Source organism: Lepidochelys kempii, chromosome 11 (genome assembly GCF_965140285.1).
Source record: "Lepidochelys kempii isolate rLepKem1 chromosome 11, rLepKem1.hap1, whole genome shotgun sequence".
NCBI classification, from domain to species: Eukaryota; Metazoa; Chordata; order Testudines; family Cheloniidae; genus Lepidochelys; species Lepidochelys kempii.
Window position 1 is genome coordinate 68,305,983 of NC_136390.1, and position 25,005 is coordinate 68,330,987.

At 46.0% G+C, this 25,005-nt stretch overlaps 2 protein-coding genes across 7 annotated transcripts in view; one reads left to right on the top strand and one right to left on the bottom strand.

Moving 5' to 3' along the window:
• ATIC (5-aminoimidazole-4-carboxamide ribonucleotide formyltransferase/IMP cyclohydrolase) overlaps positions 1 to 13,079 on the top strand; it is a 35,422-nt gene extending 22,343 nt beyond the window's left edge. Inside the window, exons 14-16 of the mRNA XM_073306734.2 lie at positions 9,882 to 10,064; positions 11,753 to 11,908; positions 12,754 to 13,079. Coding sequence (XP_073162835.1) covers positions 9,882 to 10,064; positions 11,753 to 11,908; positions 12,754 to 12,873 — 459 coding nt within the window. The 3' untranslated portion in view covers positions 12,874 to 13,079. The remainder of the gene's footprint in view (positions 1 to 9,881; positions 10,065 to 11,752; positions 11,909 to 12,753) is intronic.
• Positions 13,080 to 17,923: 4,844 nt separating this feature from the next.
• Positions 17,924 to 25,005, bottom strand: part of FN1 (fibronectin 1) — a 67,424-nt gene continuing 60,342 nt past the window's right edge. For all 6 annotated transcript variants that reach the window (XM_073306736.2, XM_073306741.2, XM_073306740.2 and 3 more), the window contains 6 exons: positions 24,669 to 24,807; positions 22,629 to 22,793; positions 21,264 to 21,389; positions 20,361 to 20,467; positions 19,378 to 19,488; positions 17,924 to 18,731 (listed from right to left, as the gene is read on the bottom strand). In XM_073306736.2, coding sequence (XP_073162837.1) covers positions 18,657 to 18,731; positions 19,378 to 19,488; positions 20,361 to 20,467; positions 21,264 to 21,389; positions 22,629 to 22,793; positions 24,669 to 24,807 — 723 coding nt within the window. In that variant the 3' untranslated portion in view covers positions 17,924 to 18,656. The remainder of the gene's footprint in view (positions 18,732 to 19,377; positions 19,489 to 20,360; positions 20,468 to 21,263; positions 21,390 to 22,628; positions 22,794 to 24,668; positions 24,808 to 25,005) is intronic.

Here is a 25,005-nt window from a genome sequence, read left to right on the forward strand (position 1 = left end):
TGTTGTGTGGTTGCTGGTGAGTATGTGCTTCAGGGTGGGGGGCTATCTGTAAGCAAGGACTGGTCAGTCTCCCAAGATCTGTGAGTGAGGGATCATTTTTCAGGATAGGTTGTAGATCCTTGATGATGCGTTAGAGAGGTTTTAGTTGGGGGCTGAAGGTGACAGCTAGTGGCGTTCTGTTATTTCCTTTGTTGGGCCTGTCCTGTAGTAGGTGACTTCTGGGTACTCTTCTGGCTCTGTCAATATTTCACATTTGGGGACAATGTATACCTTCAAATCAGCGGCACTGCTATGGGTACCCGCATGGCCCCACAGTATGCCAACATTTTTATGGCTGACTTAGAACAACACTTCCTCAGCTCTCGTCCTCTAATGCCCCTACTCTACTTGCGCTACACTGATGACATCTTCATCATCTGGACCCATGGAAAAGAAGCCCTTGAGGAATTCCACCATGATTTCAACAATTTCCATCCCACCATCAACCTTAGCCTAGACCAATCCACACAAGCGGTCCATTTCCTGGACACTACTGTGCTAATAAGCGATTGTCACAAACACCACCCTATACCGGAAACCTATTGACCGCTGTGCTTACCTACATGCCTCCAGCTTTCACCTAGACCACACCACACAATGCATTGTCTACAGCCAAGCTCTACGATACAACTGCATTTGCTCCAACCCCTCAGACAGAGACAAACACCTACAAGATCTCGATCAAGCATTCTTACAACTACAATCCCCACCTGCTGAAGTGAAGAAACAGATTGACAGAGCCAGAAGAATACCCAGAAGTCACCTACTACAGGACAGGCCCAACAAAGAAAATAACAGAATGCCACTAGCTGTCACCTTCAGCCCCCAACTAAAACCTCTCCAACGCATCATCAAAGATCTCACAACCTATCCTGAAAAATGATCCCTCACTCTCACAGATCGTGGGAGACTGACCAGTCCTCGTTTACAGACAGCCCCGCAACCTGAAGCAAATACCAGTAACCACACAACAAAATCACTAACCTAGGAACCTATCCTTGCAACAAAGCCAAATGCCAACTCTGTCCACATATTTATTCAAATGACACCATCATAGGACCTAATCACATTAGCCAAGCCATCAGGGGCTCGTTCACCTGCACATCTACCAGTGTGATATATACCATCATGTGCCAGCAATGCCCCTCTGCCATGTACATTGGCCAAACCGGACAGTCTCCATGCAAAAGAATAAATGGACGCAAATCTGATATCAGGAATCATAACATTCAAAAATCGGTAGGAGAACACTTCAACCTCTCTGGCCACTCAGTAAAAGATTTAAGGGTGGCAATTTTGCAACAGAAAAGCTTCAAAAACAGACTCCAACGAGAAACTGCTGAGCTTGAATTAATATGCAAACTAGATACCATTAACTTTGGTTTGAATAGAGACTGGAAGTGGCTGGGTCATTACACAAATTGAATCTATTTCCTTAAATTAAGTATCCTCACACCTTGTCAACTGTCTAAATGGGCCATCTTGATTATCACTACAGAAGTTTTTTTTCTCCTGCTGATAATAGCTCATCTTAACTAAATAGCCTCTCACAGTTTGTGTGGTAACTTCCAACTTATCTGTGTGTGTGTGTGTGTGTGTATATGTATATATATATATATATATATATATAATGTGTGTGTGTGTATATATATATATATGTATATATAATCTGTCTCACTATATGTTCCATTCTGTGCATCCGATGAAGTGGGCTGTAGCCCACGAAAGCTTGTGCTCTAATAAATTTTAGTCTCTAAGGTGCCACAAGTACGCCTGTTCTTTTTGAGGATACAGACTAACGCGGCTGCTACTCTGATAGCTCTGACAAGTCGTTTGGCTGGAAGGTTGGCATTTTCTGTCCCTGAGGCTTTTTAAATAGGTCTCCATCTACGAGAGCATTAATTCTGGTTGCCCCAAGACAAAGGTCTGATTAGCCTGAGTTCCTCTTCACCCTCTGCTCACTCAGTACCGCAGCAGCCCCATCAACCCCTGGTGCCTTTTTACTGGTGATCTTAATGTGCTACTGCAGATATTTCTGCAGTGGTTGGAGTACTGCATGTCCCATGTGTATGTGAAAAGGCCCTTGTGATGGGTGAGAAGTGGGCTAGAATCATGTTTGTATAAGCAGAATTCCAGCTGGTTCATTGCCCTAGGTTTGCTTGATAATTTGCTAATGCACATTCATGGGGAAATCTCTTAGCCAAGCATACATGTTTCTCCTCTTGGTTGTTATTGGACACTCTGCCTTTATTTTAATGGAAAGATCAAGATCTGATGGCTGGAAGCAGAAGCTACACAATTTCAGACTAGAAATAAGGCTTTTTCTTTTACTAGTGAGTGTAATTAACCAGTGGGTTCTCTATCACTTGCCGTCTTTAAATCAAAATTGAATGTTTCTAAAATACACTCCTTCATGGGCTTGATGCAGGAATCACCTGGTGAAGTTCTGTGCCTGTGTTATTTAGGAGGTCAGACTAGATAGAATCCCAGAGGGTATTTCATAGATTTTTAAGACTAAGGGTTGGCATCACCCTCCCTTATTTTTGAGGTACACATAGAGGAGAACTTATGTCCCTGCATGTAGCATTCCAATTAAGAAGTCACCTAGCTGAAGCGATTCCCTATGCGGTGTTGTCTGGAGATAACTGACGTGCTGATCGCCTACCCACAGCTTTGAGATCAGCTTTCTTCCCTGGAATATTCAGTGTTCATCTCCCCAAGTAGAAGCTGAGAAGGGAAACCTGATCAATAATTCATGACAAACTGTCTTAAGACATAGTCTAGGCATCTGATGTGTGCTGTCTCTGGACTACTGGCTCAATCCTACGCGGTGCTGAGTGCTCTCAACTTCCATTCCTTTGATTCGCATGGGATTGCCTTACCTACAACCCACCTCTTTCAGTTTTTACAGAGGAGCTTTTGTATCTCAGTGACCCATGATTTCTTTCAACCAGTTCAGTTTCTGTGGAATTGTAAGTGGAACAGATGCTGCATGCAGGGCAGGTTGCTAATTAGGCTTGGGGAAGATTGAGGTGGGAAGAAGCATTTGTGGAACCGTCATTTAATTTGCAGTAAACCAACAGTCACCAAGAATTGCAGGAAGGACCTTCTCCCTTACTTTGTCTGCTTTCCTGCAATGGCCAAACCAACCATTATAATACTGGGCAGCATGTTGGTTTGCACTCCTTAATGACACAGGAAAGGAAGGATGACTCAGTGATTAGAGCACTGGGAGACCCAAGTTCATTTCCCTGCTCCACCACAGACTTTCTGTGTGACCCTGAGCAAGTCATTTAGCCTCAGCTCCCCTATCTGTACAGTGGGGGCTAATAGCACCACCTCATGGTGTCATTGTGAAGATTAATACGTTAACACTGTAAAGCGCTCAGATAGCTACTGATGAAAAGCTTGATATGAGAGTTGGGTATGATCGTTATTACTAAATTAAATGCAATTAAGCTTCCCCCTTTTCCATTCATTCAGAGTATCTTAAAGATAAAATACCTTTTTATCTTAACTTTTATTTTAAATATCGTAGACATTTTCCAGCTATCACTCTGTATTTTGTCCACTTGGGACTATATACTGCAACATTCTTTATAATCTAAACTTTAAGAGGGCATTAGACTTTGCTCGTTACTCAGAATGAATCCAGAGGCATGAAAGTAGATCTCTTAATTTAGCCAGACTACATAGGTTGCCAGGGAAATAATAAAGCTAAAGCTCTGATGCTGAAACTGCATCAGCGGAGGTAGTTCCCTGTGGCCAGATAGAACCCCACTGACTTCATCAGGGTTCTGTGTATGTTCAGGGCTCTCTTCTGGGGGACCTGCAATCTCCACCCAGCCACTTCCCTCAGTGGCAACTGCAGTCCATTGTCCTGGGGCGGCTTCCCATGCAGCTCCAGCACCCTCTTCTGCTCTTACCTCAGGGCCTCAGCCTGCAGGTCCTAGCAGACAGCCAGGAGCTCCCTCTTGTTCCCCCAGTCCCTGCTTGCAGCACTGATTTGTCCTCAGTGCTGTGGCTTCTTGACAAAGCCATGGCTGGGATGATTTAACTGGGGATTGGTCCTGCTTTTGAGTAGGGGGTTGGACTAGATGACCTCCTGAGGTCCCTTCCAACCCTGATATTCTATGATTCTTCCCCCTGCCAGGAGCCTGGTTTTCTCCCCTCAAGTTCCAGTCAGCTTCTGAACTCTGCTCTGCCTGCAGCCGTTTTTTATATGGGCCTGCCAGGCCATGATTGGCTGCTCCTCTCAGCCCCTTTCTAATTGACTGCCTCCAGCACAGCTTCCCTAGGGCTGCTTTTAACCCCTTTTCTGCCAGTGAGGGGCAACCGCCCCATCACAGCCAGTCACTTGCTCAGTTTTCCCATCTGTAAAATGGTCGTACTTTATAAAGTGCTTTTGAGATGTACTGAAGAAAATCACCATTTAAAAAAAGCTGGGCAGTATTTTTGTTATTTCATATTATGACATCAGTAACATTGCTCATATTCAACTCTGGATTTATTAAACACAGTAGCAATAAGTTAATTATGAACAAATGATATGAAGTCTCAGCCCAAGAAAGACCACAGCCTGGGTCTTTCATTTACTCTTTGGGGGAGGTGTGTTTTATGGCTCCAGTAAAAGGTGAAGTCATTTCATCTTGATGAATGAAAAGGCAAATTATTCATTTCTTTCTACTCAGCCTTTGACATATAGCTTTAACATCTGTTGCAATCTAGCTGCGTCGGAAAGTCTGAGGCACAGCAGTCCTCCAAGCTAGCCCATCTGGTTAACTCTTCAGTGTCGGCTTAATGGATGCAGGAAGAAACTATGAAAGGGGGTTTCCACTTTCCTGTGAGCTTTGGTTTTGAAATAGCTGGGGATGTCTTTCATAGATACTAAGGTCAGAAGGGACCATTATGATCATCTAGTCTGACCTCCTGCACAACGCAGGCCACAGAATCTCACCCACCCACTCCTGCAAAAAACCTCAACTATGTCTGAGCTGTTGAAGTCCTCAAATCGTGGTTTAAAGACTTCAAGGAGCAGAGAATCCTCCAGCAAGTGATCCGTGCCCCATGCTACAGAGGAAGGCGAAAAACCTCCAGGGCCTCTTCCAATCTGCCCCGGAGGAAAATTCCTCCCCGACCCCAAATATGGTGATCAGCTAAACCCTGAGCATATGGGCAAGATTCACCAGCCAGATACTACAGAAAATTCTTTCCTGGGTAACTCAGATCCCACCCCATCTAATATCCCATCACAGGCCATTGGGCCTATTTTCCATGAATATTTAACTACCAAAACCATGTTATCCCATCATACCATCTCCTCCATAAACTTATCGAGTTTAATCTTAAAGCCAGATAGATCTTTTGCCCCCACTGCTTCCCTTGGAAGTCTGTTCAAAACTTCACTCCTCTGATGGTTAGAAACCTTTGTCTAATTTCTAGTCTAAATTTCCCGGTGGCCAGTTTATATCCATTTGTTCTTGTGTCCAGATTGGTGCTGAGCTTAAATAATTCTCTCCCTCTCCAGTATTTATCCCTCTGGTACAAGTTTTCCATTCCTTGGATCATCCTAGTAGCCCTTCTCTGTACCTGTTCCAGTTTGAATTCATCCTTTTTAAACATGGGAGACCAGAACTGCACACAGTATTCCAGGTGAGGTTTCACCAGTGCCTTGTACAATGGCACTAAAACCTCCTTATCCCTCCTGGAAATACCTCTCCTGATGCATCCCAAGACGGCATTAGCTTTTTTCACAGCCATATGACATTGGTGGCTCATAGTCATCCTGTGATCAACCAATACTCCAAGGTCCGTCTCCTCCTCCGTTACTTCTAATTGATGCGCCCCCAGCTTATAACTAAAATTCTTGTTGTTAATCCCTAAATGCATAACCTTACACTTCTCACTATTAAATTTCATCCTATTACTATTACTCCAGTTTACAAGGTCATCCAGATCCTCCTGTATGATAATCATAGAATAATCATAGAATATCAGGGTTGGAAGGGACCTCAGGAGGTCATCTTGTCCAACCCCCTGCTCAAAGCAGGACCAATCCCCAATTTTTGTCTCAGATCCCTAAATGGCCCCCTCAAGGATTGAACTCACAACCCTGGGTTTAGCAGGCCAATGCTCAAACCACTGAGCTATCCCTCCCCCCCATGATATCCCGGTCCTTCTCTAAATTGGCAATATCTCCCAGCTTTGTATAATCCGCAAACTTTATTAGAACACTCCCACTTTTTGTGCCGAGGTCAGTAATAAAAAGATTGGTCCCAAAACTGATCCTTGAGGAACTCCACTGGTAACCTCCCTCCAGCCTGACAGTTCACCTTTCAGTAGGACCCGTTGCAAAACTGCCCTGAAAAGCTACCTGCCCAAGCACAGAATCCATTCCACCCCCTGCTATGGCAATGGAAATGAGAGGAGGGGGATTAGTGCTTTACCAGTACATCAAAACAAAACTTACCCTGGGCCAGGAGCCTAATAAGACTTTTCAAAGGGCATCTGTGTGTATGTGTGTCCATGCATTGTGCTGTGCGCCCAGTCTGGGGTAGTCAGTCCCATTGAAGAGACAGAACTAAAGGAACAGGATGATCATAGAGTCTAAAGCCACTTTGATCATCTAGCCGACCTCCTGCATAACACGGGTCCTACAATGTCACTGAAATAATTCCTGGTTGCATTAGTGTTTCTCTTAGGAAAAACATGACCCTTGGGAAGTTATTCCAGTGGTTAATTACTCACTGTTAACAATTTACCCCTTATTTCCTGTATGAATTTGTCTGGCTTCAGCTTCCAGCTGTGGGGGAGGCTGGCCTGGTGGGACTCAAGACCACAGTTCAGCTCCTTGCTCGGCCCCAGGCTTTGTTTGACCTTGAACAGGTCACCTAGGCTCAGGTCCAAGGTGTTTAGGCATGTAGAAGAGTGGACTCCCCACTGGTTCGCCCCCTCATGGCTGGGCGTGGGCACAGCAGCTCTTTCCTCTCTAGCATCCACTGCTGACAGTCACTCCAATCCTGTGGTGATCTCTCTTCTCATGGCTTGGTCCTCCTCCGAAGTCACATTGAGCCCCACAACAAAGTCCAACAATCAGTCACCCCAATCCTTACATCTGGTTTTCAGTCCCCAAGGTTCCAGCACCCCTTCACTCAGGGCTTTAAATCATCCTCATCCCTTTTGTCAGGGGGCTTCATGCCACCTTCCCAGTGGCTGATGGGGAACCCAGACCTATCTGCTACTCTGGGTTCCAGTCTGGGGACCCTAGGCTGAGCAGCCATGTTGTGCTCTGTCAGATACCTTGCTGCTGCTTTCCTGGACTCCTTCCCACCAGTAGCCTTTCTTCAGGCTCCCCCCCCAGAGCTTGCTCCAATCCTGTGTCTTCTCATGATCTCACCTCCACCGGGCTTCATCATGGTCCTCCAGGCTCCTTCCTGTTCTCTTCAGGGCTCTCCACTACCAAGAGTGACTACAGAGTTGTACACTACCTCCCTGCAGTCTCTTTCTGCTCCAGACGGCCTCTCTTTTCCCATCACCCAGCTTCTCCACAGCTGGGCTTCATCTTTCGTTAGGCCTGGCTTGCCCTCCAGGTGGATTAATTGGCCTCTCAGGCCTACATTAACCCATTCCCCTCCAGTGTGGGTAGGCAGGCCATCCACAAGGCCCCTAAAATCCGTGGACATTAGGCACCTCAAGACCTGTAGTTTCTGTACCTCAGTGCCCATCTATAAAATGGGACTAATAGCACTGCCAAGAGTGGGGTGAGGATCTTTCATTGGAGATTGTGAGATGCTCAGATACTGCAGTGATGTGGGGACACATTAATACCTCAGACAGACAGGCACACGGCTGTAGACATGATACTGAAGGCTGTGGGACCAGCAATAGTAAGCACTATACCCAGTAGTAATTGTGTGCCGAGTCTGGCCCCGTGTGTGAATGCCCTCAAAGAACCAGGCTACGTGGGACAGCCAGCGCACGTATACATTAAAATCTAGCCTGTCATTTTGCACCATGTCCAGATGTCATGTGGCTCAATGGCTTTTCCTCTATGTGGCTTCCCAGCATGCTTTCTGCTGCAGGGGGGGGCAACAGGATGCATAACAAAACAGGTGTCCCTGGGGTTTGTAAATTCACTGAGGTGTAAAAACATCACACCTATGTTTCTACACCATGAACCCGGCAATACTGTAGAACGAGGAGTGTACCTCATCCTCCGGGGGGGGCTTGCTGCAGGGTGTGCGACTGACATTCCCAGCCTAAAGCATGCTGGGGCTTTATAAGCAGGAGTAGCCAGCGGGTCTGGAGACTGCAGGACTTGTGACAAAAGACGTGTCACAAAAGTGCGACTGGCCGTCTGGGAAGAATTCAGCAGCATAGTTCCGGGGGGGGGGGGGGGGGTATTTACTTATTTTTTTCAAAAATAATTTTATTTATTTGATTATTTTAATTGATTTTTAAATAAATTATTAATTTATTTTAATATTGTTCCTTCTCCTTTTAATGGTTGTGGTTTACAATCCGCCATATAGACTGGCATACATAGGTGTGGGATTAACGGCACACTTAGCTAAACAGGGCAAACTGCTGTCGGGGCTTATAGTTCAGGAGAGCAGAAGATTCTGCAAAAATATGAACTCCAGGATGTACCCCAAATTGAAGGGAGAGAAGGAAAAGCTGTATGCTGAGTGAAGAATTTGTCTGACAAGACCAGGGCTTGAGGAGGCAAAGCAGATACACTGCCTCTTTCATTCTCGGTGGCTTGAAAAGGTCCCGTTTCAAACATTGCTCCTGGAGGCAGTGTCCCCAGGGGACCGGTTTCATATTAAACTCCAAACCCATTAAGCAAGGGCTACGTTTAGTGTGTAGCTATTTTTAAATCCTGCTCTTTCTGGCACATGGCAGAATAGGAAATGTATTGGCAGCTGCAAAGTTCTGATTTGACAGGCCAGTTGTCCAGATTGAATACTTGATTTTTCCTCCTTATCAGCCGTGACTGGGGCTTGTTTGTAATATGCCAGAAGTTGCATCTAAGCTATATAGTGGTTTTATACCATGCTGATCACAGCTCCTGGGTTACACCCAGAGGTGGTCTAGACACAGACCTGAATTCTCTTTCCAAGAACAGGTAGGCTGGCTAGAATCTCTCACCAGGCCTAGTCATTCCTGGAACAGACAGAGTGCTTTTTCAATGAAAGCCAGAACTGCATCAGACCTTTTTTTGGTGTGATAGTTTAACTCCCTTGGCAGAAGGTACTTGTAGAATTCAGGAAGAAAAATTTAGCTAGTTCATTTCTCCAGCTGTTAGCACAATAGAGACCTGGTCTGTCACTAGGGTGCTATGGTAGCACAAATAATAAATAGTAACGGGGCACATACTGAATGGGTGAGAGAAACAAACATCCTTGTAGTGAGGGCGGGTCGAGTAGATTTTGTGCCTGGGCTAGAAAGTGTTGATTTAATAGAACGGAGAGAGATACTAATAAGTGTGGGGTGGGGAATTAAAGTATAAGCAGTTGAACCTGGGAGACATGTAAAGACAATATGGACAGAGCCTGTTCTCCTCAACACAGTGCCAGTCTTGGTTACTTGGGTCCTGATCCTGCTTCTTGTTGCACACAGGTAGACCCCAGTGTCCACACGGAACCCAGTTATGGAGCCCCAGTGAAGTCACGAGTGCTGGGATCTGTCCCAGATGCAATTTGCAGGATGAAGGGCTTAGGGTTTTCTCTGCCTTCATGTCTGTTTATAATGGTTCTGGGGTTGGGGCTGCTCTGATAAAGGTCGCAGTGCGCGGGGACGTGCTTTGGCTGTTCATTACAGTGTTCTGCACGTGACTGCAGGTTATCGGCATAGGGGCAGGCCAGCAGTCCCGAATCCACTGCACGCGTCTTGCCGGCGACAAAGCAAACCACTGGTGGCTGAGACACCACCCCCAAGTGCTCGCCATGAAGTTCAAAGCTGGAGTGAAGAGGGCGGAGATCTCCAACGCCATTGATCAGTACGTCACCGGGACCACCGGCGAGGTAATGCGCCAGGATTTTCCCTCACGACCGTCCAGGAGGTTCTGCAAATTGTTTCTTGTGGGATCAGTGTTGATAAATAGACCAGGGTAGGGATTCCTGAATCTTGTGGGTGGTCTCGTCCTTTGCCCCTTTTTACCCCTTCCATCTCTCTCATCCCAGTCTTGCATCACAGCGCCGGATCTTCTGTCCCGCGAGAGCTGTACCCTTTCACAGCACACTCTTTAATTGGCTAGAGGAATTGTAGTTGAGGGAGAGGAGCCTCTCCTTGTTCACACCACACTGCGCATGCTTCCTGGGTTGCACTCTTAGCCCCTCAGAAACTGGAGGTAATAACTGGGACCAGATTTGGGTCTTTTGGTTAGTGAAGCCACCCATCTGTCTCCTGCAGTCACTTTGTAGAGGGGGAAAGTCGAGCGTATTGGAGGGTTGGATGGGTAACAGGATTCAGTTATTTGGGGACAGGTCAAATGAGGTCCAGACTGTTAATGGCCAGAGGTCATTCGAGTTTGAGAACTGTTTGGCCTGTGTGAAAATAATCCCTGTCCAGCTCCTAGGGAAGACACAATGTCCACACCCCAGGCGCTGTCCCCACAATCATTATCCTAGGTACACAAGTGGGCAGCGAAGCTGTAATAGTCTTTTGCAGCCAGAGGTAGCTGGAGGGCTGTTACTACTGGGAAGCGGCACCTCAAGGACCCAGCTGAGCATGGGGCCTCATTGTGCTAGGCGCTGGACAAATACACAGAGATAGGCTTTGCCCTGAAGAGCTTCCACTATAAGTAGAGAAAAGGGGCAGCCGGAGAGGCACAAAGATGAGAAGTGACTTGCCCATGGTCACACGGCAGGTCAGTGGCAGAGAGCCAGGGGATAGAACCAGGTCTCCTGATTTCCCCATCCACTGTGTGCTGCAGTGTAAGGGAGCATTGACTTTCTACCTGTTCAGAGGATGTCCGTCTCCAGCGCTGTTTTATCTGGCAGTCTCCAACAGGTACTAAATTAATTCTGAATCTTAAAAAACAAAGAATAAAAGGTTCAAAGTATGGTCGGCACTTAAACTTTTCCTGCTGTATTTTCACTCTGATTTTTGCAGTTCATTTCTGTGGCTGCTTGGATTCCCAGAATCAAACTGGGTCAGGCTGTTGCAGGCAGTGACTGCCTCAGTAAAGCATATATGCCCTTTTAAAGTATAAACCCAACAGCTGGAATGGGAGCCTAGTGAATCATCCATACATCAACAACTGCTTGCTTAAAGGGGTGGTATGGGAGGTGGATTAGTGCAGTTTAAGAAGGTGACTCATAAGGCAAGCTCCTCTTCATCAGACGTGTGAAGCTCCTTATACCAAATCCTGTTTGTGTGTGTCCTGTGTTTACACACAGAGTGGCATAGCACAAACAGGCCAAGCAAAGCATATGGGCTAGAAACAAGCGAGGAGCAGGGATGATAGCAGGAGCAGTAGTTGGTAATCTCTTTCCACAGTCACTTCGGATCTAATGAATTCCTGGTATGAAGTTCACAGCAGCAGAGCATCACGTAAGATCAGGTGTGAACTTGGATGTAAAAGAGATGACATCCCTCGTATGACTAGGTGGCTGGGAGGGAGGTCCAGAAGCCATTTCTGGCACGGTGATAGTCAGAGAGCAGGAAAAGGAGGGAATGCCATCAGGGTAAGCTGACTCTGTTCCTGCAGGGTGACGATCTGGTTAAATGGAAGGCACTGTTTGAAGAGGTCCCAGCACAGCTCTCTGAGGCCGAGAAGAAGGAATGGATTGGCCAGCTGGATGCAGTCTCCCTCAGCTCGGATGCATTCTTCCCTTTTAGGGATAATGTGGACCGAGCTAAACAGGTAGGGTCATTGTGCGGCCTGGATGTCAGGGTGACGTAAGGGAAACACCTGGGTGCTTTTTGCTTTATTTAGTTGTTCATTTCGTGCACTTGGGAATGTGTGTCTGCATTTTCTACACATGGTGCTTGAAATGTGCCAACTAGAACTGCTGCATTCTGGAAGAGGTTTTTTCTGGAGCACAGTGGTTCTCCATGAACTGGTGTTCGATAACCACCATTGATGTTGGCTCTAGAATTAAAGGAGTGTTAAAGTATGACAAATATAGCCAAAAAATATCCAGCTAATGCTGTTAAGTTCAGAGGATCAGATTGTGAACTTTTTACTCACACTGGCAAGCAGTTACTTATGTGAGGAGTAGTCCAGGACTAGTCATGTGAGTAACTTACTCACTGGCTTGTAAGCCCTTTGGGGCAGAGACCATCACTTAGCACAGTGGGGTCCTGGATCATGTCTAGGACTCCAAGGGTATGTCTACAGCTGGCCCGTGCCCTATGACTCGGGCTAAGAGGCTGTTTAATTCTAGAGAAGACTTCTGGGCTTGGGCTGGAGACCAGGTTCTAGGACTCTGCAGGGTGGGAGGGTCCCAGAGCTCAAGCCTGGGAGTCTCCACTGCAGTTAAACAGCCCCGCAGGCCACGCCCCATGAGTCCAAATCAGCTGGCACGGGCCAGCCATGGGTTTTTAATTGCACAGCAGGAATACAGTGAATTGCGGGCTGACCGTCTGGACTGGAGAAGAGCACAAGTCTGTGCTGGTTGTACCATATATCCCAGTTTCACTGCACAATTCATCCAGTTGTTTTTGCTTTTCATCACTAACCTTTAGCTTCTCCAAATCTCTGTTCAGAGCGGAGTACAGTTTATTGCTGCCCCATCTGGCTCAGCTGCTGACCAAGTTGTGATCGAAGCATGCGATGAGCTGGGAATAACTCTCATTCACACCAATCTTCGGCTGTTCCATCACTGATTCCACCATGGGCTGTCGCAGCCAGCATAAGCCGTGACCATAACTTCACCAGTTACATCTGGAAACCCAGTCTGCACATGCCGTAGAGTGTCCTTGTGTAGTCAGCAAACAAAGCCCCTGCTGCTGGCTGCAAATTAAAGCAAAAAGAAGCTGATACTTGCAAAGGAATTTTTCTTTTGAAAATAAATACACGGTTCCTGGCTGAATTGAGTGTGAAGTCTTCCACGTTCTTTGTGTGTTCGGGGAAAGTGTCTTCATTTTATGAGTTAAATTTTATAGCCCAGATTTTTCCAATTAATTAAAATGCTGATGGAACACTATGAAAGTCCTGCCTTGCAGCCACATTTGTAATGGATTGATAAAAATCTGTTATAAACTGAAACTATACAGATTGCTTTTGAGCTAGCAGCTTTCTCCCAACATGTCCCATCCCTTATCCTCATTTTCCGCTGAGAGTATGTAATTGGTCCCGTATCTGAGGCCTGGTCCATAGGTGCCGACTCCATGGGTGCTCCATGGCTGAAGCGCTGCACCCACCGGCAGCCAAGCTTCCCCCCCCACTCCCCATCCCCCCCCCGCCGCTCCACCTCACCTCAGCCTCTTCCCCTGAACGCGCCAGGTCCCCGCTCCTCTGCCTACCTCCCAGCACTTGCCGCCGCAAAACAGCTGTTTCGCAGCCTAACAAGCTCCGGGAGGGATGGGGGAGGAGCGGGAACATGGTGCACTCAGAGGAGGAGGCGGGGCCAGTGTGGGGATTCGGGGAAGAAGTCCAATGGGGCAGAGAGGGGGCAGGGACTTTGGGGAATGGATTGGAATGGGGGAGGGGTGGAGTTGGGGCTGGGCCGGGGGCATAGGGCAGTCGAGCACCCACCGGCGCCAGGAGAAGTCGGCACCTATGGCCTGGTCTACACTGGGAGGGGGGATCGATCTAAGTTACACAACTTCAGCTACGTACTTAGATCGACTCACTGCGGTGAGTCGACTGCCTACACTCCCCCATCAACTCTGCCTGTGCCTCTCATCCTGGTGGAGTACCGGAGTTGCCGGGAGAGGGCTCAGCAGTCGATTTATCGCGTCTAGACTAGATGAAGTAAATCGAGCCCTGCTGGATTGATTGCTGCCTGTGGATCCAGCAGGTAATGTAGACAAGCCCTCAGGTAGTTTCAGATTCAATACACCAAATCCTGCTAGTGTTTTTGCCAAAGGGTGGGCTTGAATTGCTTTCTTAGAGGTGAAAGGGAAAATACCAGTTCCTGTGATCTTACATGCTTGGTTCTCCTACCAAGTGAGTTCAATTCAGAATTCATACATAGGTGTCTTGCCTAGAGCTACTTCTGTTCTCAGATGTGTACAGTTCACTTTACGTCATGCTGAACTCTGATTGCTAAACTCCAGATTTGCACTAGTTTTTCTAATGTGAACAAAGTAACATGCTGGTTATTTGCGACTGCCAGCACATTCCAAGGGATGTCTTTTGATTGCACTTCTAAAACCTGTTTTATTTTTGTCACTGGCACAGCTCAGAGTTTTGCAATAGCTGTCTCTACATTGTACATGCCAGGGGAAACCTCAGACCCGTTCAGCCAATTCGTTTTCCTCCCCTACAGAGCTTATAAATTCCAAAGTGGTCCTGGCTGAATTCAGAGGTGATAGACTCTATACAGAGCAGTAAAGTGGATAAATAGCAGCTGCTCTCGAGCCTGCAGAGTTTATCCCCACAGATCCAAGTCTGAGGAGCTCACAGATGTGGTTTTAAGTCTCTATTGTATTGTGGAACTTAAACTCCACGGAGTGTTTTGACCCGGAGAGGGAGTGTCTGGTCCCAGCCTGTGACCTTGCTTAATTAATAATCTCTGCAGGGTGATCCTAGCTTCGATGAAATCATAGTGCCATGCTGTGATGCTCCGCGTAAGGCAAGGAATAGCATGACAAATGGGAGTTATGGGACTCCAGTACCGTTGCTTGCCTTCCTTCTGGCTTTCAGTTTGAAGGGGCAGCTTTAATCAGCACAGCCTCAAAGGCTGCCCTGCCAGCGAAGGCTGTGCAGGGGTGATGCTGGATCAGTGCATCCCCCATGCTGCCCTAACTGTGCCTTCCTGGCCAGTACTGTCCCACTGTGGGTGTGAGATGGGCCGGTTGCAGCACCCCCAGTGGTTGGGAGGTTCCAGGCGAGGCGCGCTTGTCCTGTATCTTGTCATCAGTTTACCTTTGCAGAGTGATGGCTGTTAAAGATGAAAGAGAAATCCTGGGCTATCTGCCCTGTCCATCTCCCTGCCAGGACAGGCAGGATCGTTCCTTGCCCTGTAGGTGTGAGTGCTTTATCCAGGTGAGTTTGAAATGAGCGAAGCAATGAGGCTTCAACCACTGCCTGCAGGAAAAAGAATTCTGAAATTGTCTAAATGTCCCGTTTTTTACATTTTTTCCAGCTAAAAGTTTTGGGGACTTTGTTTAGCAATTTAGCTGGATTTAGCATATTTTTAAAAAGCTCAAATTTGAAATATAACATGTTTAAAATATGCAAATGAAACATTTCAATTGACCCAAATGAAAAGAGAGAAAAATGGCCAGTTTGTGAAAATTGTAGAGATTTTTGAAGGTTTATCCCAATTTGAGATGGGACAAGTCTTTTGAAATCTGAAAAATTCTCACCATGTGGGGAAATCATTTTCTGGCCAGCTCTACTTACCAGTCCTTCTCTTTGATGTCCTCGAGCAGTTTTGTTGTCCCATTCTGCAATAGAGCTGGATGAAATCATCACATAAACATCCTCCCCTTTTGAAAAAAAATTCAACAAGAAAATATGGCTTGCATTTCACAGTTTTTTCTGCAACCTCTATTCTTCTCTTGACTAATAGTTAGCAAGGGCACCCCAAAATACGTCGTTTAGCCCCGTGACAAGAATATCCAGAGTTAGAATATTAAAAGAATAAATGGGAGCTTTAGAAGGGATATAAACTTTTGTGTTCCAGATCATAAACCAACATCTGACTAACTGGGGTCAGTCAGGTGGAAATGTTCTCTGGGGGCAGTTTATCCCATAAGTAGCTACTACAGGGGTTTCTTGCAGATTCTTCAGCAGCATCTGGTATTGGCCACTGGCAAAGATACGATCCTGGAGAAGACTGGCAATTCCTATGTCTCTGAATCATAGAACCACAGGATTAGAAGAGGCTCATCTAGTCTTACCCCCTGCCAAGATGCAGGATTTATTGTGTCTAAGTTAGCTAGAGAGAACTGGTTATCTGGAGCTGAGGTCCTAAAGGCATCGATTCCTCTAGTGAGGTCTGGATGGACATGAACAACACAGCTTGGGAAAGAGACAATAATGGAAATGTAGTCTAAAAGAAAACTAATTTTCTCTCTGTAGATCTAACCCTGGTATATTTTAGGTACTTATTTAGCTCATCATATTTGAACAACATTGGGATACTGCTCATTCTTGCTGCAACAGTTTTACTCGTCGCAAACAGTTCAGCTGCCTGATAGAAATCTGTTAAAACAATTGCTTTCTATTGCCATATTTCTCATGTCAAGAAGCCAGATTCCATTCTCAGTCTATAAGTAAATCCAGAGTAATTCTATTGACTTGAATAATGCAACTCCTATATAGCTAAGAGCAGAATTTGCCTCCAGGAATCATGAGGGAAGCTTTCACATTTAGTATTTCCTTGTAAGTGTTGAGCTTGGAGGTTTTGGCAATGCAGACAGTACAAACCAAAGGGTCCTAGTTTAATTCATTGCAATACAACTGACTTTGCTTTAAAACAAGTTCTACAGAGATAATATTTTTACATTTGTGGTAGTCTACTGGATGAATGTAAAACTGAATATCTGAATGTAAAACTGCTGTTTCAGTAAACACCCGAAAGTCTCTCAACAGGGTGGAGTAGGGATGCATCTTTTCAGCAGTAAATATAAATCATAAACTAGGAAGTTTGTGAATAACTGATCAGACTAATATTTTCATTCCCTTACCAAGAACACAGCAAAACATTCTTCCAAATATTCTACAGTTGTTACCCGTTTAGAAATACAGTTGTCCATTTCTTTGTCCTGTTCCCATATTTTAGATATATAAATATATCTGTCATCCCTTAGTATGAGCAATGTCTGCTGAGGTGCCATAAAATTAATTCCTTCCCTTATATGTATTACAGTAACACCTAAAGGTTACAGCTGAGATCACTTTTACTAGCAAGAGTGTCTGAACAAACTGTATTCTGCATTATGATTTTTTTAATTTGCTGGGTCGGGACTGTAGATGGAGCAGCTCATTTTTGGAAGAAGAGTGAAATAGTATGAATCAGTAAATTCCTGTAAAATGGAGACAGGTCTCTCTTATACGTTTCCATCCCTTGCTTAGAAATGAGTGATTACATTATCCTCCATCAACAGTTATGAGAGATGAATTAAGGTAATTTATAATCGTCTTCCCCAATGCTTAGTCTGTATGGGTGATAGTGTAGCTACGCCATAGGCCTGATCTCAGGAGATGTAGGTTCAATTTCTGGCTTTGCCACTTCCTTTGGGATGCTGGGCAAGTCGCTTGGACCCCAGTTCAGCAAATATTTAAGCATATGGCTAACTTTAAGCATGTCAGTAATCCCATTAAAATTGATGAGATGACATGTGTGCTTAAAGTACCTTGTTGGATGAGGCCTTAAGTGCTGTCCCGCAGTTTCCCATCTTTAAAGTGGAGATAATACTTCTTTTCTCCCATCCTTTGTCTCTCATCTAACTAGTCCCTGCCCTGAAGCTCTCTCAATCACTTTCTTACTCTGTGTGTGCTAGCTTGATGGGGTTTGTACTAACTCAGTGGGGCTTCGATCTCCACTGGTGTCTCCAGGGGCTACTGCAATTTCAGATAATCTTTTTCTATGCTACTTCCTTTAAGAAAATGATCAACAAATATTCTGTTTTCAACTTCATATTGCAGAAAGATGGCTGTCCCGTCTTCTTTCCAGAGGCAAAGCTATTTCAGTTCCGCATACACCTTCTTTCCCTGAACCCCATTGCAACAACAAAAATTATAAAAATCACTAGCCACGCATTTGGTTTGTAAAATCTTTTTATTAAAAGAGTTGTCTTTCCACAGTAGTAAAGCTTTGGCACTTACAGTATAAAAAATAATCACCAATCATAATTACACCAAATTCCTCTTTGTCAACTGCATACGAAGTTTCTTCAGTACGTTTTTTCCCATATAAAAACACTTGAGGGATGGGGAACAAAACTGATAAATAACAGTATGAGATACAAAGATACAGCTAGAAAAACAATAGGGTCATTTAGAAAGAATTAGGACTGTGCATATTTTAAATATCACAGCGATGGGGTATGCAGTCACGTAGGTTATTGCTGGCTGCACGCTTTAGGTGAAAGCAGAAGTGTTCAGTGGACTTTCCTTCCTCTAAACGGTAGTAGTGTTGTTTTTGTTTGCATGGCAAGGGAGCCTTCCATCCCATTTACCCCCCTCGCCCCAGTATTATTTTGATCCCCAACCCATTCACAATTTAGTAACTTTTTTCATTTGAAAATACTGAATGGTATCAAACACTGAGAAAAACAAAACAATACACGCTGCTATCAATCATGAGAAAAAAGTCTGAAACGCGCCAAGAATGATGCTTGGAGAAGCTGTGAGTTGAGCTTAAGCTGGGAAAGTGACTCCGGAGCAGAAGGCCGTTCTTTATTAGAGATCTGGTTTTGCTAGCATCACTCTGTTTGGATGGTCATCTTGGTAAATAGATTTTTGGTGGTGGTGGCGTAAGACTTGCTGGCTGTTACTTTCCTGGTCGATGTTGTGTGTCTGCCTGTACATCTAAGGGCATGAAGCACTCAATTGGACAATTGACATTCTGTCAGGAGGAAAGGAAACCAGTTAGTGCTCAGTACTGTAAGAGACAAGTGCTATAATGTAGTAATGTAGGGGGACGGATAGCTCAGTGGTTTGAGCTTTGGCCTGCTAAACCCAGGGTTGTGAGTTCAATCCTTGAGGGGGCAATTTGGGATCTGGGGCAAAAATTGGGGATTCGTCCTCCTTTGAGCAGGGGGTTGGACTAGATGACCTCCTGAGGTCCCTTCCAACCGTGGTATTCTATGATTCTAATCTTGGCTGAGAAATGCAGCCAAACTCCTTGCATTTGCAGCTGTTTAGATTTCTCACTGCAAACCATTCTATTGATCTGCCTTAGTATGTGACGGTTTGGAATGGAAAAGAACTACCGTTATTTAGGACCTCAATTTAGCAAAGTATTAAAGCACGTAGTGAGACTTAAACCTGCGATTAAGTCCCCTTATAATCAACAGCCTTAAGCACGCACCTAAAATTTAAGCACGTGCTTAAGTTCTTTGCTGAACAAGGCTTTACGTCAACTGCAGAACAAACGGAATTCTGCAAGCAGTTCTAATCCATGATGATTATTAACAAGAGTTGTAGGTAATACACACTCCCCCGCACCAGGCAAGACTGGTAACGAATGAGCAAGGGGTCTCTATACGTACAGTATTTGTGCTCTGGTGATATCTCTGTGAAAACTGCGTGTAGGAGTGGCCAGCAGAGCCGTCGGGGGCCGTCTCAGCACCAGGTCTGCGGCAGTTGTCACAACGCCAGCCCTTGAGGAACACAGCTCGGTTAGACACGGTTTTTAAGGATCCTCATGGCAGATGAAGTTAATACTTTATACACAAATCAGATTCCATCCCTGGGGAACCTGCACTGAAATCGATGAAGCTACTCCAGTTTGATACCAGTGTAACAGTGACGATTCACACCGCAAGGAAGTAGAAGGTAAGTGTAAGTTAGGGACTGGTCTCTGCTTTACCTTCCTCCTTATGCATTCCCATTCGTTGCTTTTCTTGCTACCAGCCTCTCTTCTGGCAGTGTGTGATGCTAACGTGGACACCCTTTGATTCACAGGTGAGAGGGGTGTAGGGGCTTGCATGAAGTAAGCCTGCAGTAGGGGTTCTCAGACTTTGCCAGAGTGGGTTGCATTTCAACGGTGAGACTATTTCATGACCACCTCCCCCACTTGCAACTGTATGTCCCTCTCCCCTGAGCACTGTGTGAGCATGTAGCTGTCCATGCAGCAACTGCTTAGCTGGAAAAGTGTTAGGAAAGTATGTATAATTCAGCAGCTGGAAAGAAGGATGAGCTAGCCCCTATCTTCAGAGACCACTCAAGGCCTGTGGCCAGAGTTTGAGAACCTCTAGTTGGTGTACTGGACGGGTTTGCAAAGCTCGGAGAGGCACAAAGGGAACCAACTCCGACTTTTTCCAAGATTCAGCTCTGATTTTGTGGGGGAAGGGCCTTTCAAATTGTGTTTATTTCAGAGGTGCCAGCATTCCCTGGTCATGTAATTGCTGACTCAAACCTGAACTTCTAAGGTTTTAGCAAGCTATTAATAAAAGGTCACATTTCCCCCACTGGTTTTCCAATAATATGCATCATCACATCAGGATTAGCATGCCAGACTAGTTCTGCCTACCTGCTGTCCTCCGTAACAAGTACAGGAGCAGATAGCACCAAGGTACTCTTTCTGCCACTGCTCTCCTACATGGTACATCTTGCCATCGTCATAGCATGTTGCCTCGTCTGCGGAGAATCAGAGGAAGAAGCAAGATTCTGTCACATGGTCTATATTTGCTTTTAAGGATTAAGACTTTGGGGGTAGGGCGGTGGGGCAGCTAGAGCAAGAACCCAGGAGCCAGAGCTCCCATCTCCAGTTCTGCCAATGACTCATTGATTGGCTTTGGGGGAGTCAACTGATTTAAAGCACTCAGTTTACTCATCCTCTGTAAGGCAATGCAGTGCTCTGTCCTGGCCAGCCGAGAGCAATTCCGGGCCCCAGGGCCACGGCGTCCCTGGGGGTGTGGGGACAGGGCCTGGGGCAGAAGTGATGGTACGCCGTTACTTCCGAGACCGACCGCGCCGGCCCGTGGGACCCCCCAAAGCACGGGGCCAGAGCAGTCGGGTGCACCCGTAGGAGCCCTGCGGCCCGCCCGGGCAATTTAAAAGGGCCTGGGGCTCCTGGCTACCATCGCTGCTCCCGCAGCAGTAGCCAGAGACCCCTGGGTCCTTTTAAATCTTGCGAGCCGTTGGGCAATTTCCCCTTTGCGCCACCCTGTTGGCAGGCCTGGAGGTTGATGAGCCTGCTACAGTCTTGTCTAACAGAGGAGGGTCTTTTAGTTCATGCTCTAAAATCCAGAGATCCTAGCTTCAGTCCTCACTGCTGTTGACCCGCCATGGGGTGCTGTATTACACAGAGTAAAATGGGCCCATTTGAGCAGTGCTTAGGTTCCACCCACTCTGTGCCACAAGGGTGAGATTCTAAGAGCACAAATCGGATGAAAGCCTGAAACAGAGTTAACGTCAATGTGAAAGGACGTACGCGGGTCACACTTGAATTCTCCCTTTCCGTTGCCAAGACACGTGCAGCTCATCATCTGGCCGCCCTCGCCCTGGCGGTCCCACTTCTCCCCGATCTTGTAGTTCACCCCGTTGTCGTGGCACCATTCTGAATGAACCAGAGGAATGACAATCAGGTGGTTACTCTACACAGGCCTGTTGCTTAAGGGGCAGGGAATTGATCTGTGGAGCTTCCTGGGCCAACTGGAGGGGGAACAAATCCACGGTGGGTGTAAACGGGCACAACTCTCTGGATGTGAGCAGAGTTGTCCCTCCTTTTCCCAGCTGTTGATCTGAGACTAGAACTTTAAGCAGAGGAGAGGCCATTTTAGATTGGGTAAAGGTGGAGGAGCTGCTCCAGGAAGGAGTGGGTGGGACAGAATTTTAAAATGTCATTTGTAGGGAATCCCTGGAACTACATAAAAAGGAAGCTTAAACAAACAGGCACTGGAGAGGGGCAGGGGAGGAAATGTACTAGTCTTTTAAAAGAGTAAATACACAGTATAATCATGTCACACACATAATGGGAAAACAACAGTTAAACCTTGTGTACCAAATGATGTAATAGAATGATTAGACCTGTGAAAAAAATGTCTGCCTTGTAGCAATTACTCTCAAAGCTACATACAACATAGAAATTCCCTTTTTGCTTTGCTTACTTTGTAATAGAAAGCACAGTTTAAATCAGTAAGACACATGCCCTATAGAACCACTTAATCACGCTGACTTTGTTTCATCCCCTACCCTTCCTCTGAATATGGTCTACTTAAGCCCGAGTCCTGCAAAGATTCAAACTAAACGCAATTGCAGTGGTGCTGTTTGCTTGGCAATGCTGACTGCCAGCCTCAAGGTGTTATGACGGCACGTTCAAACCAAACCAAACCGTGGGCTTTGGTCCCATGCCCACTGAACTTAATGAGAGTTATATCAAATCCATTGTGCTGATATATAAAGTTAGGATTTAGAGATTAAATATATTTAATTACGCAGGGGTGTTTTCTGAAATGACTGTTCTGATCTACTTCAGACACCCAATCTCTCATTTTTAAGCATTAACTGGACTCACCTAGCAATGGAAGGGAAAATGTTAATTTCCTCACAAAAGCATTACAGAGAAATACAAACAGGACCATTGCTTATACAGTGAACAGCAGTACTGGATAAGCTGCAAAGTTTAACCACCGTTAACCAGTTTTCCATCATTCAATGATGCAAACGTTGTACTAGTGTGTGCATTTATTTGCTTCACGTTTGGGTCACGTTGCATCTGCCAAACATGCCATGAGTGCTAATTAGGCGCGGAATGGAGCAGTCTGTCTGCAGGGATGGACAACAGCAAGCTACTCACTAGATGAATCGCATCGGAAATGACCACTGCCAAAGCCTAAGCACTGGCACCAGAGTTTAAAGCCTGTTTCGGACAATCGCTCCCATTCCTCTCCAATGGAGTAGAAGGAGCCAGTGTAAGTATCATAACACGTGTCGTCGGTCGGCTGGTTCACTCCTTCAGACACTGGAAAGAAGAGAGAACAAAGAGGCGTCATACACGGGGATACTTTACACCTCGAATGAGAAGAGTCGTAACTGAAGGCCACATTCCCAGTAGTGACGGAGCACTCGCTTGGATTTATTTTACAGGTGAATTTGGCAGAGCAGTAGGGTGATGATAAAAACCTCATTGGTGACAGTTATTTTCATTTGGACCTGCCAGGTTTTAAGCGCGCACATGTTTTGCATTCGTGAAAGCAGTGATCTGACTAACCCACCTGTCAGGGTTCCTTCCCCACGCTGAACTCTAGGGTATAGATGTGGGGACCTGCATGAAACTCTATAAGCTTATTTCTTCCAGCTTAGGTCAAAAACCTGGTCTGCTGCCAGCACCAAGGATTTAACAAAGGATCAGGGAAGAGACCACTTGGAGACATCTTCCCCCAAAATATCCCCCCAAGTCCTTACACCCCCTTTCCTGGGGAGGCTTGAGAACAAACAAGATGAACCTTGGATTTTTAAGACCCAAAAAACCCAATCAGATTCTTAAAAAACAGAACTTTATTAGAAGAACAAAAAAAGATAAGAGAACAACTCTGAGAGATCAGAATGGAAGATAATCTCACAGGCAGTCAGATTCAAAACAGAGAATCCCTCTAGGCAAAACCATACGTTACAAAAAGACACAAAAACAGGAATACGCATTTCCTCCAGCACAGCGAACTTCACAAGCCAAAACAAAGAAAACCTAACACATTTTCTAGCTAGATTACTTACTAACTTTACAGGAGTTGGAGGACTTGCATCCTTGATCTGTTCCCAGCAAAGGTATCACACAGACAGACAAAAGCCTTTTCCCCCCCTCCAGATTTGAAAGTATCTTGTCCCCTCATTGGTCATTTTGGGTCAGGTGCCAGCCAGGTTACCTGAGCTTCTTAACTCTTTACAGGTAAAAGGACTTTGCCTCTGGCCAGGAGGGATTTTATAGCACTGTCTACAGAAAGATGGTTACCCTTCCCTTTATATTTATGACACCACCTTTACAGAGAAACGAGCTGGACTTGCACACAGCAGCGGGCGTTTGGATTCTGTGACGCACAATGGGGGAGTGCTAAATTGCAGGCATGCTGGGGGTCGAGCTGAATTCTGGCACAGAACGAAACCCCAAGTGACAGAGGAGAAGAAATACCTCGGAGGGATCTTGCTCATGTAAGTTCCCGAAGTCTGCCCATGCGTGGAGTCGGACTCCACCCAGCCAGTTTGCCTGTATACAGCGAACATGCCAGGCGACTTATAGCCAGCACAGGTGTTGGTTACACCACAGCTGTCAGGAAAGGAGACAGTGGCTGGACCCTGTGGCCCAAAGAGAGCCTCCCAGCGGGCAACTCTATTAACCAGGGAGATGACACAGCAATTCATCTGGCCAATCGCCAGCCGCTGGTCACTGGAGAGAAAGGGAGGAGGAGATGGACTCAGAGTAACCCCTTTGTCATGGTAGGTACATTATTTTGGTACCAGTAATTCGATGTTGGGTGAGAATGTCGGCCACGACACTGGCATTATCACAGGCCTAGCATCTCTGACTTCCACTAGGACAGTCTCACCACCAGAAGTTGGTCCAATAAAAGAACAGAACCAACAGAAGTTGGTCGGCACCCCCCTCGCTCTCTATGCGCATTTGGGTAGTAGACTAGCCTAGCTCTTATCACTGCATAGTCATCTGCTCCACAAAATCAGAAAGAATTGTTTCTTCAGTGTCCATTGTAAATACGATGTGCAATGAGAAAACAGGGTGCTCCTAATGTATTGCACTGCAGCCTAGTGAGTGCCTGGTGAGATCCAGGCTGTGGGTAAGAGGTGCAAGGCAGAATTTTGGCCAGACTGTTTAGCTTTAACCTACCAGCATTGCCCACTGTGACAACCTCCTCCAGAACTTTGTGTCTCCTACGATCTTTCAGTGCCTCCACGATGATGTTGTAGGTGGCTCCTCTGGTAAGGCCAGTCAGGGTAGCAGAAGAGGAAGTTCCAGGAACTCTGAACTGCAAGTACATCACCACAAAACTGGCTTTAGAAAGAGTATGCTTCTTAGGCTGCAGAGGGTAAGGCTGGTCTTCATGACTGTACAGCGTCTAGTACAATGGGGCCCAGTCCTGTGGATCCCAGAGTGCCTAACAAATATCAATGAATTCAGCCTCCATGTCCCATGGTGAGGTAGGGATCTACTACAGTCTCAGTTT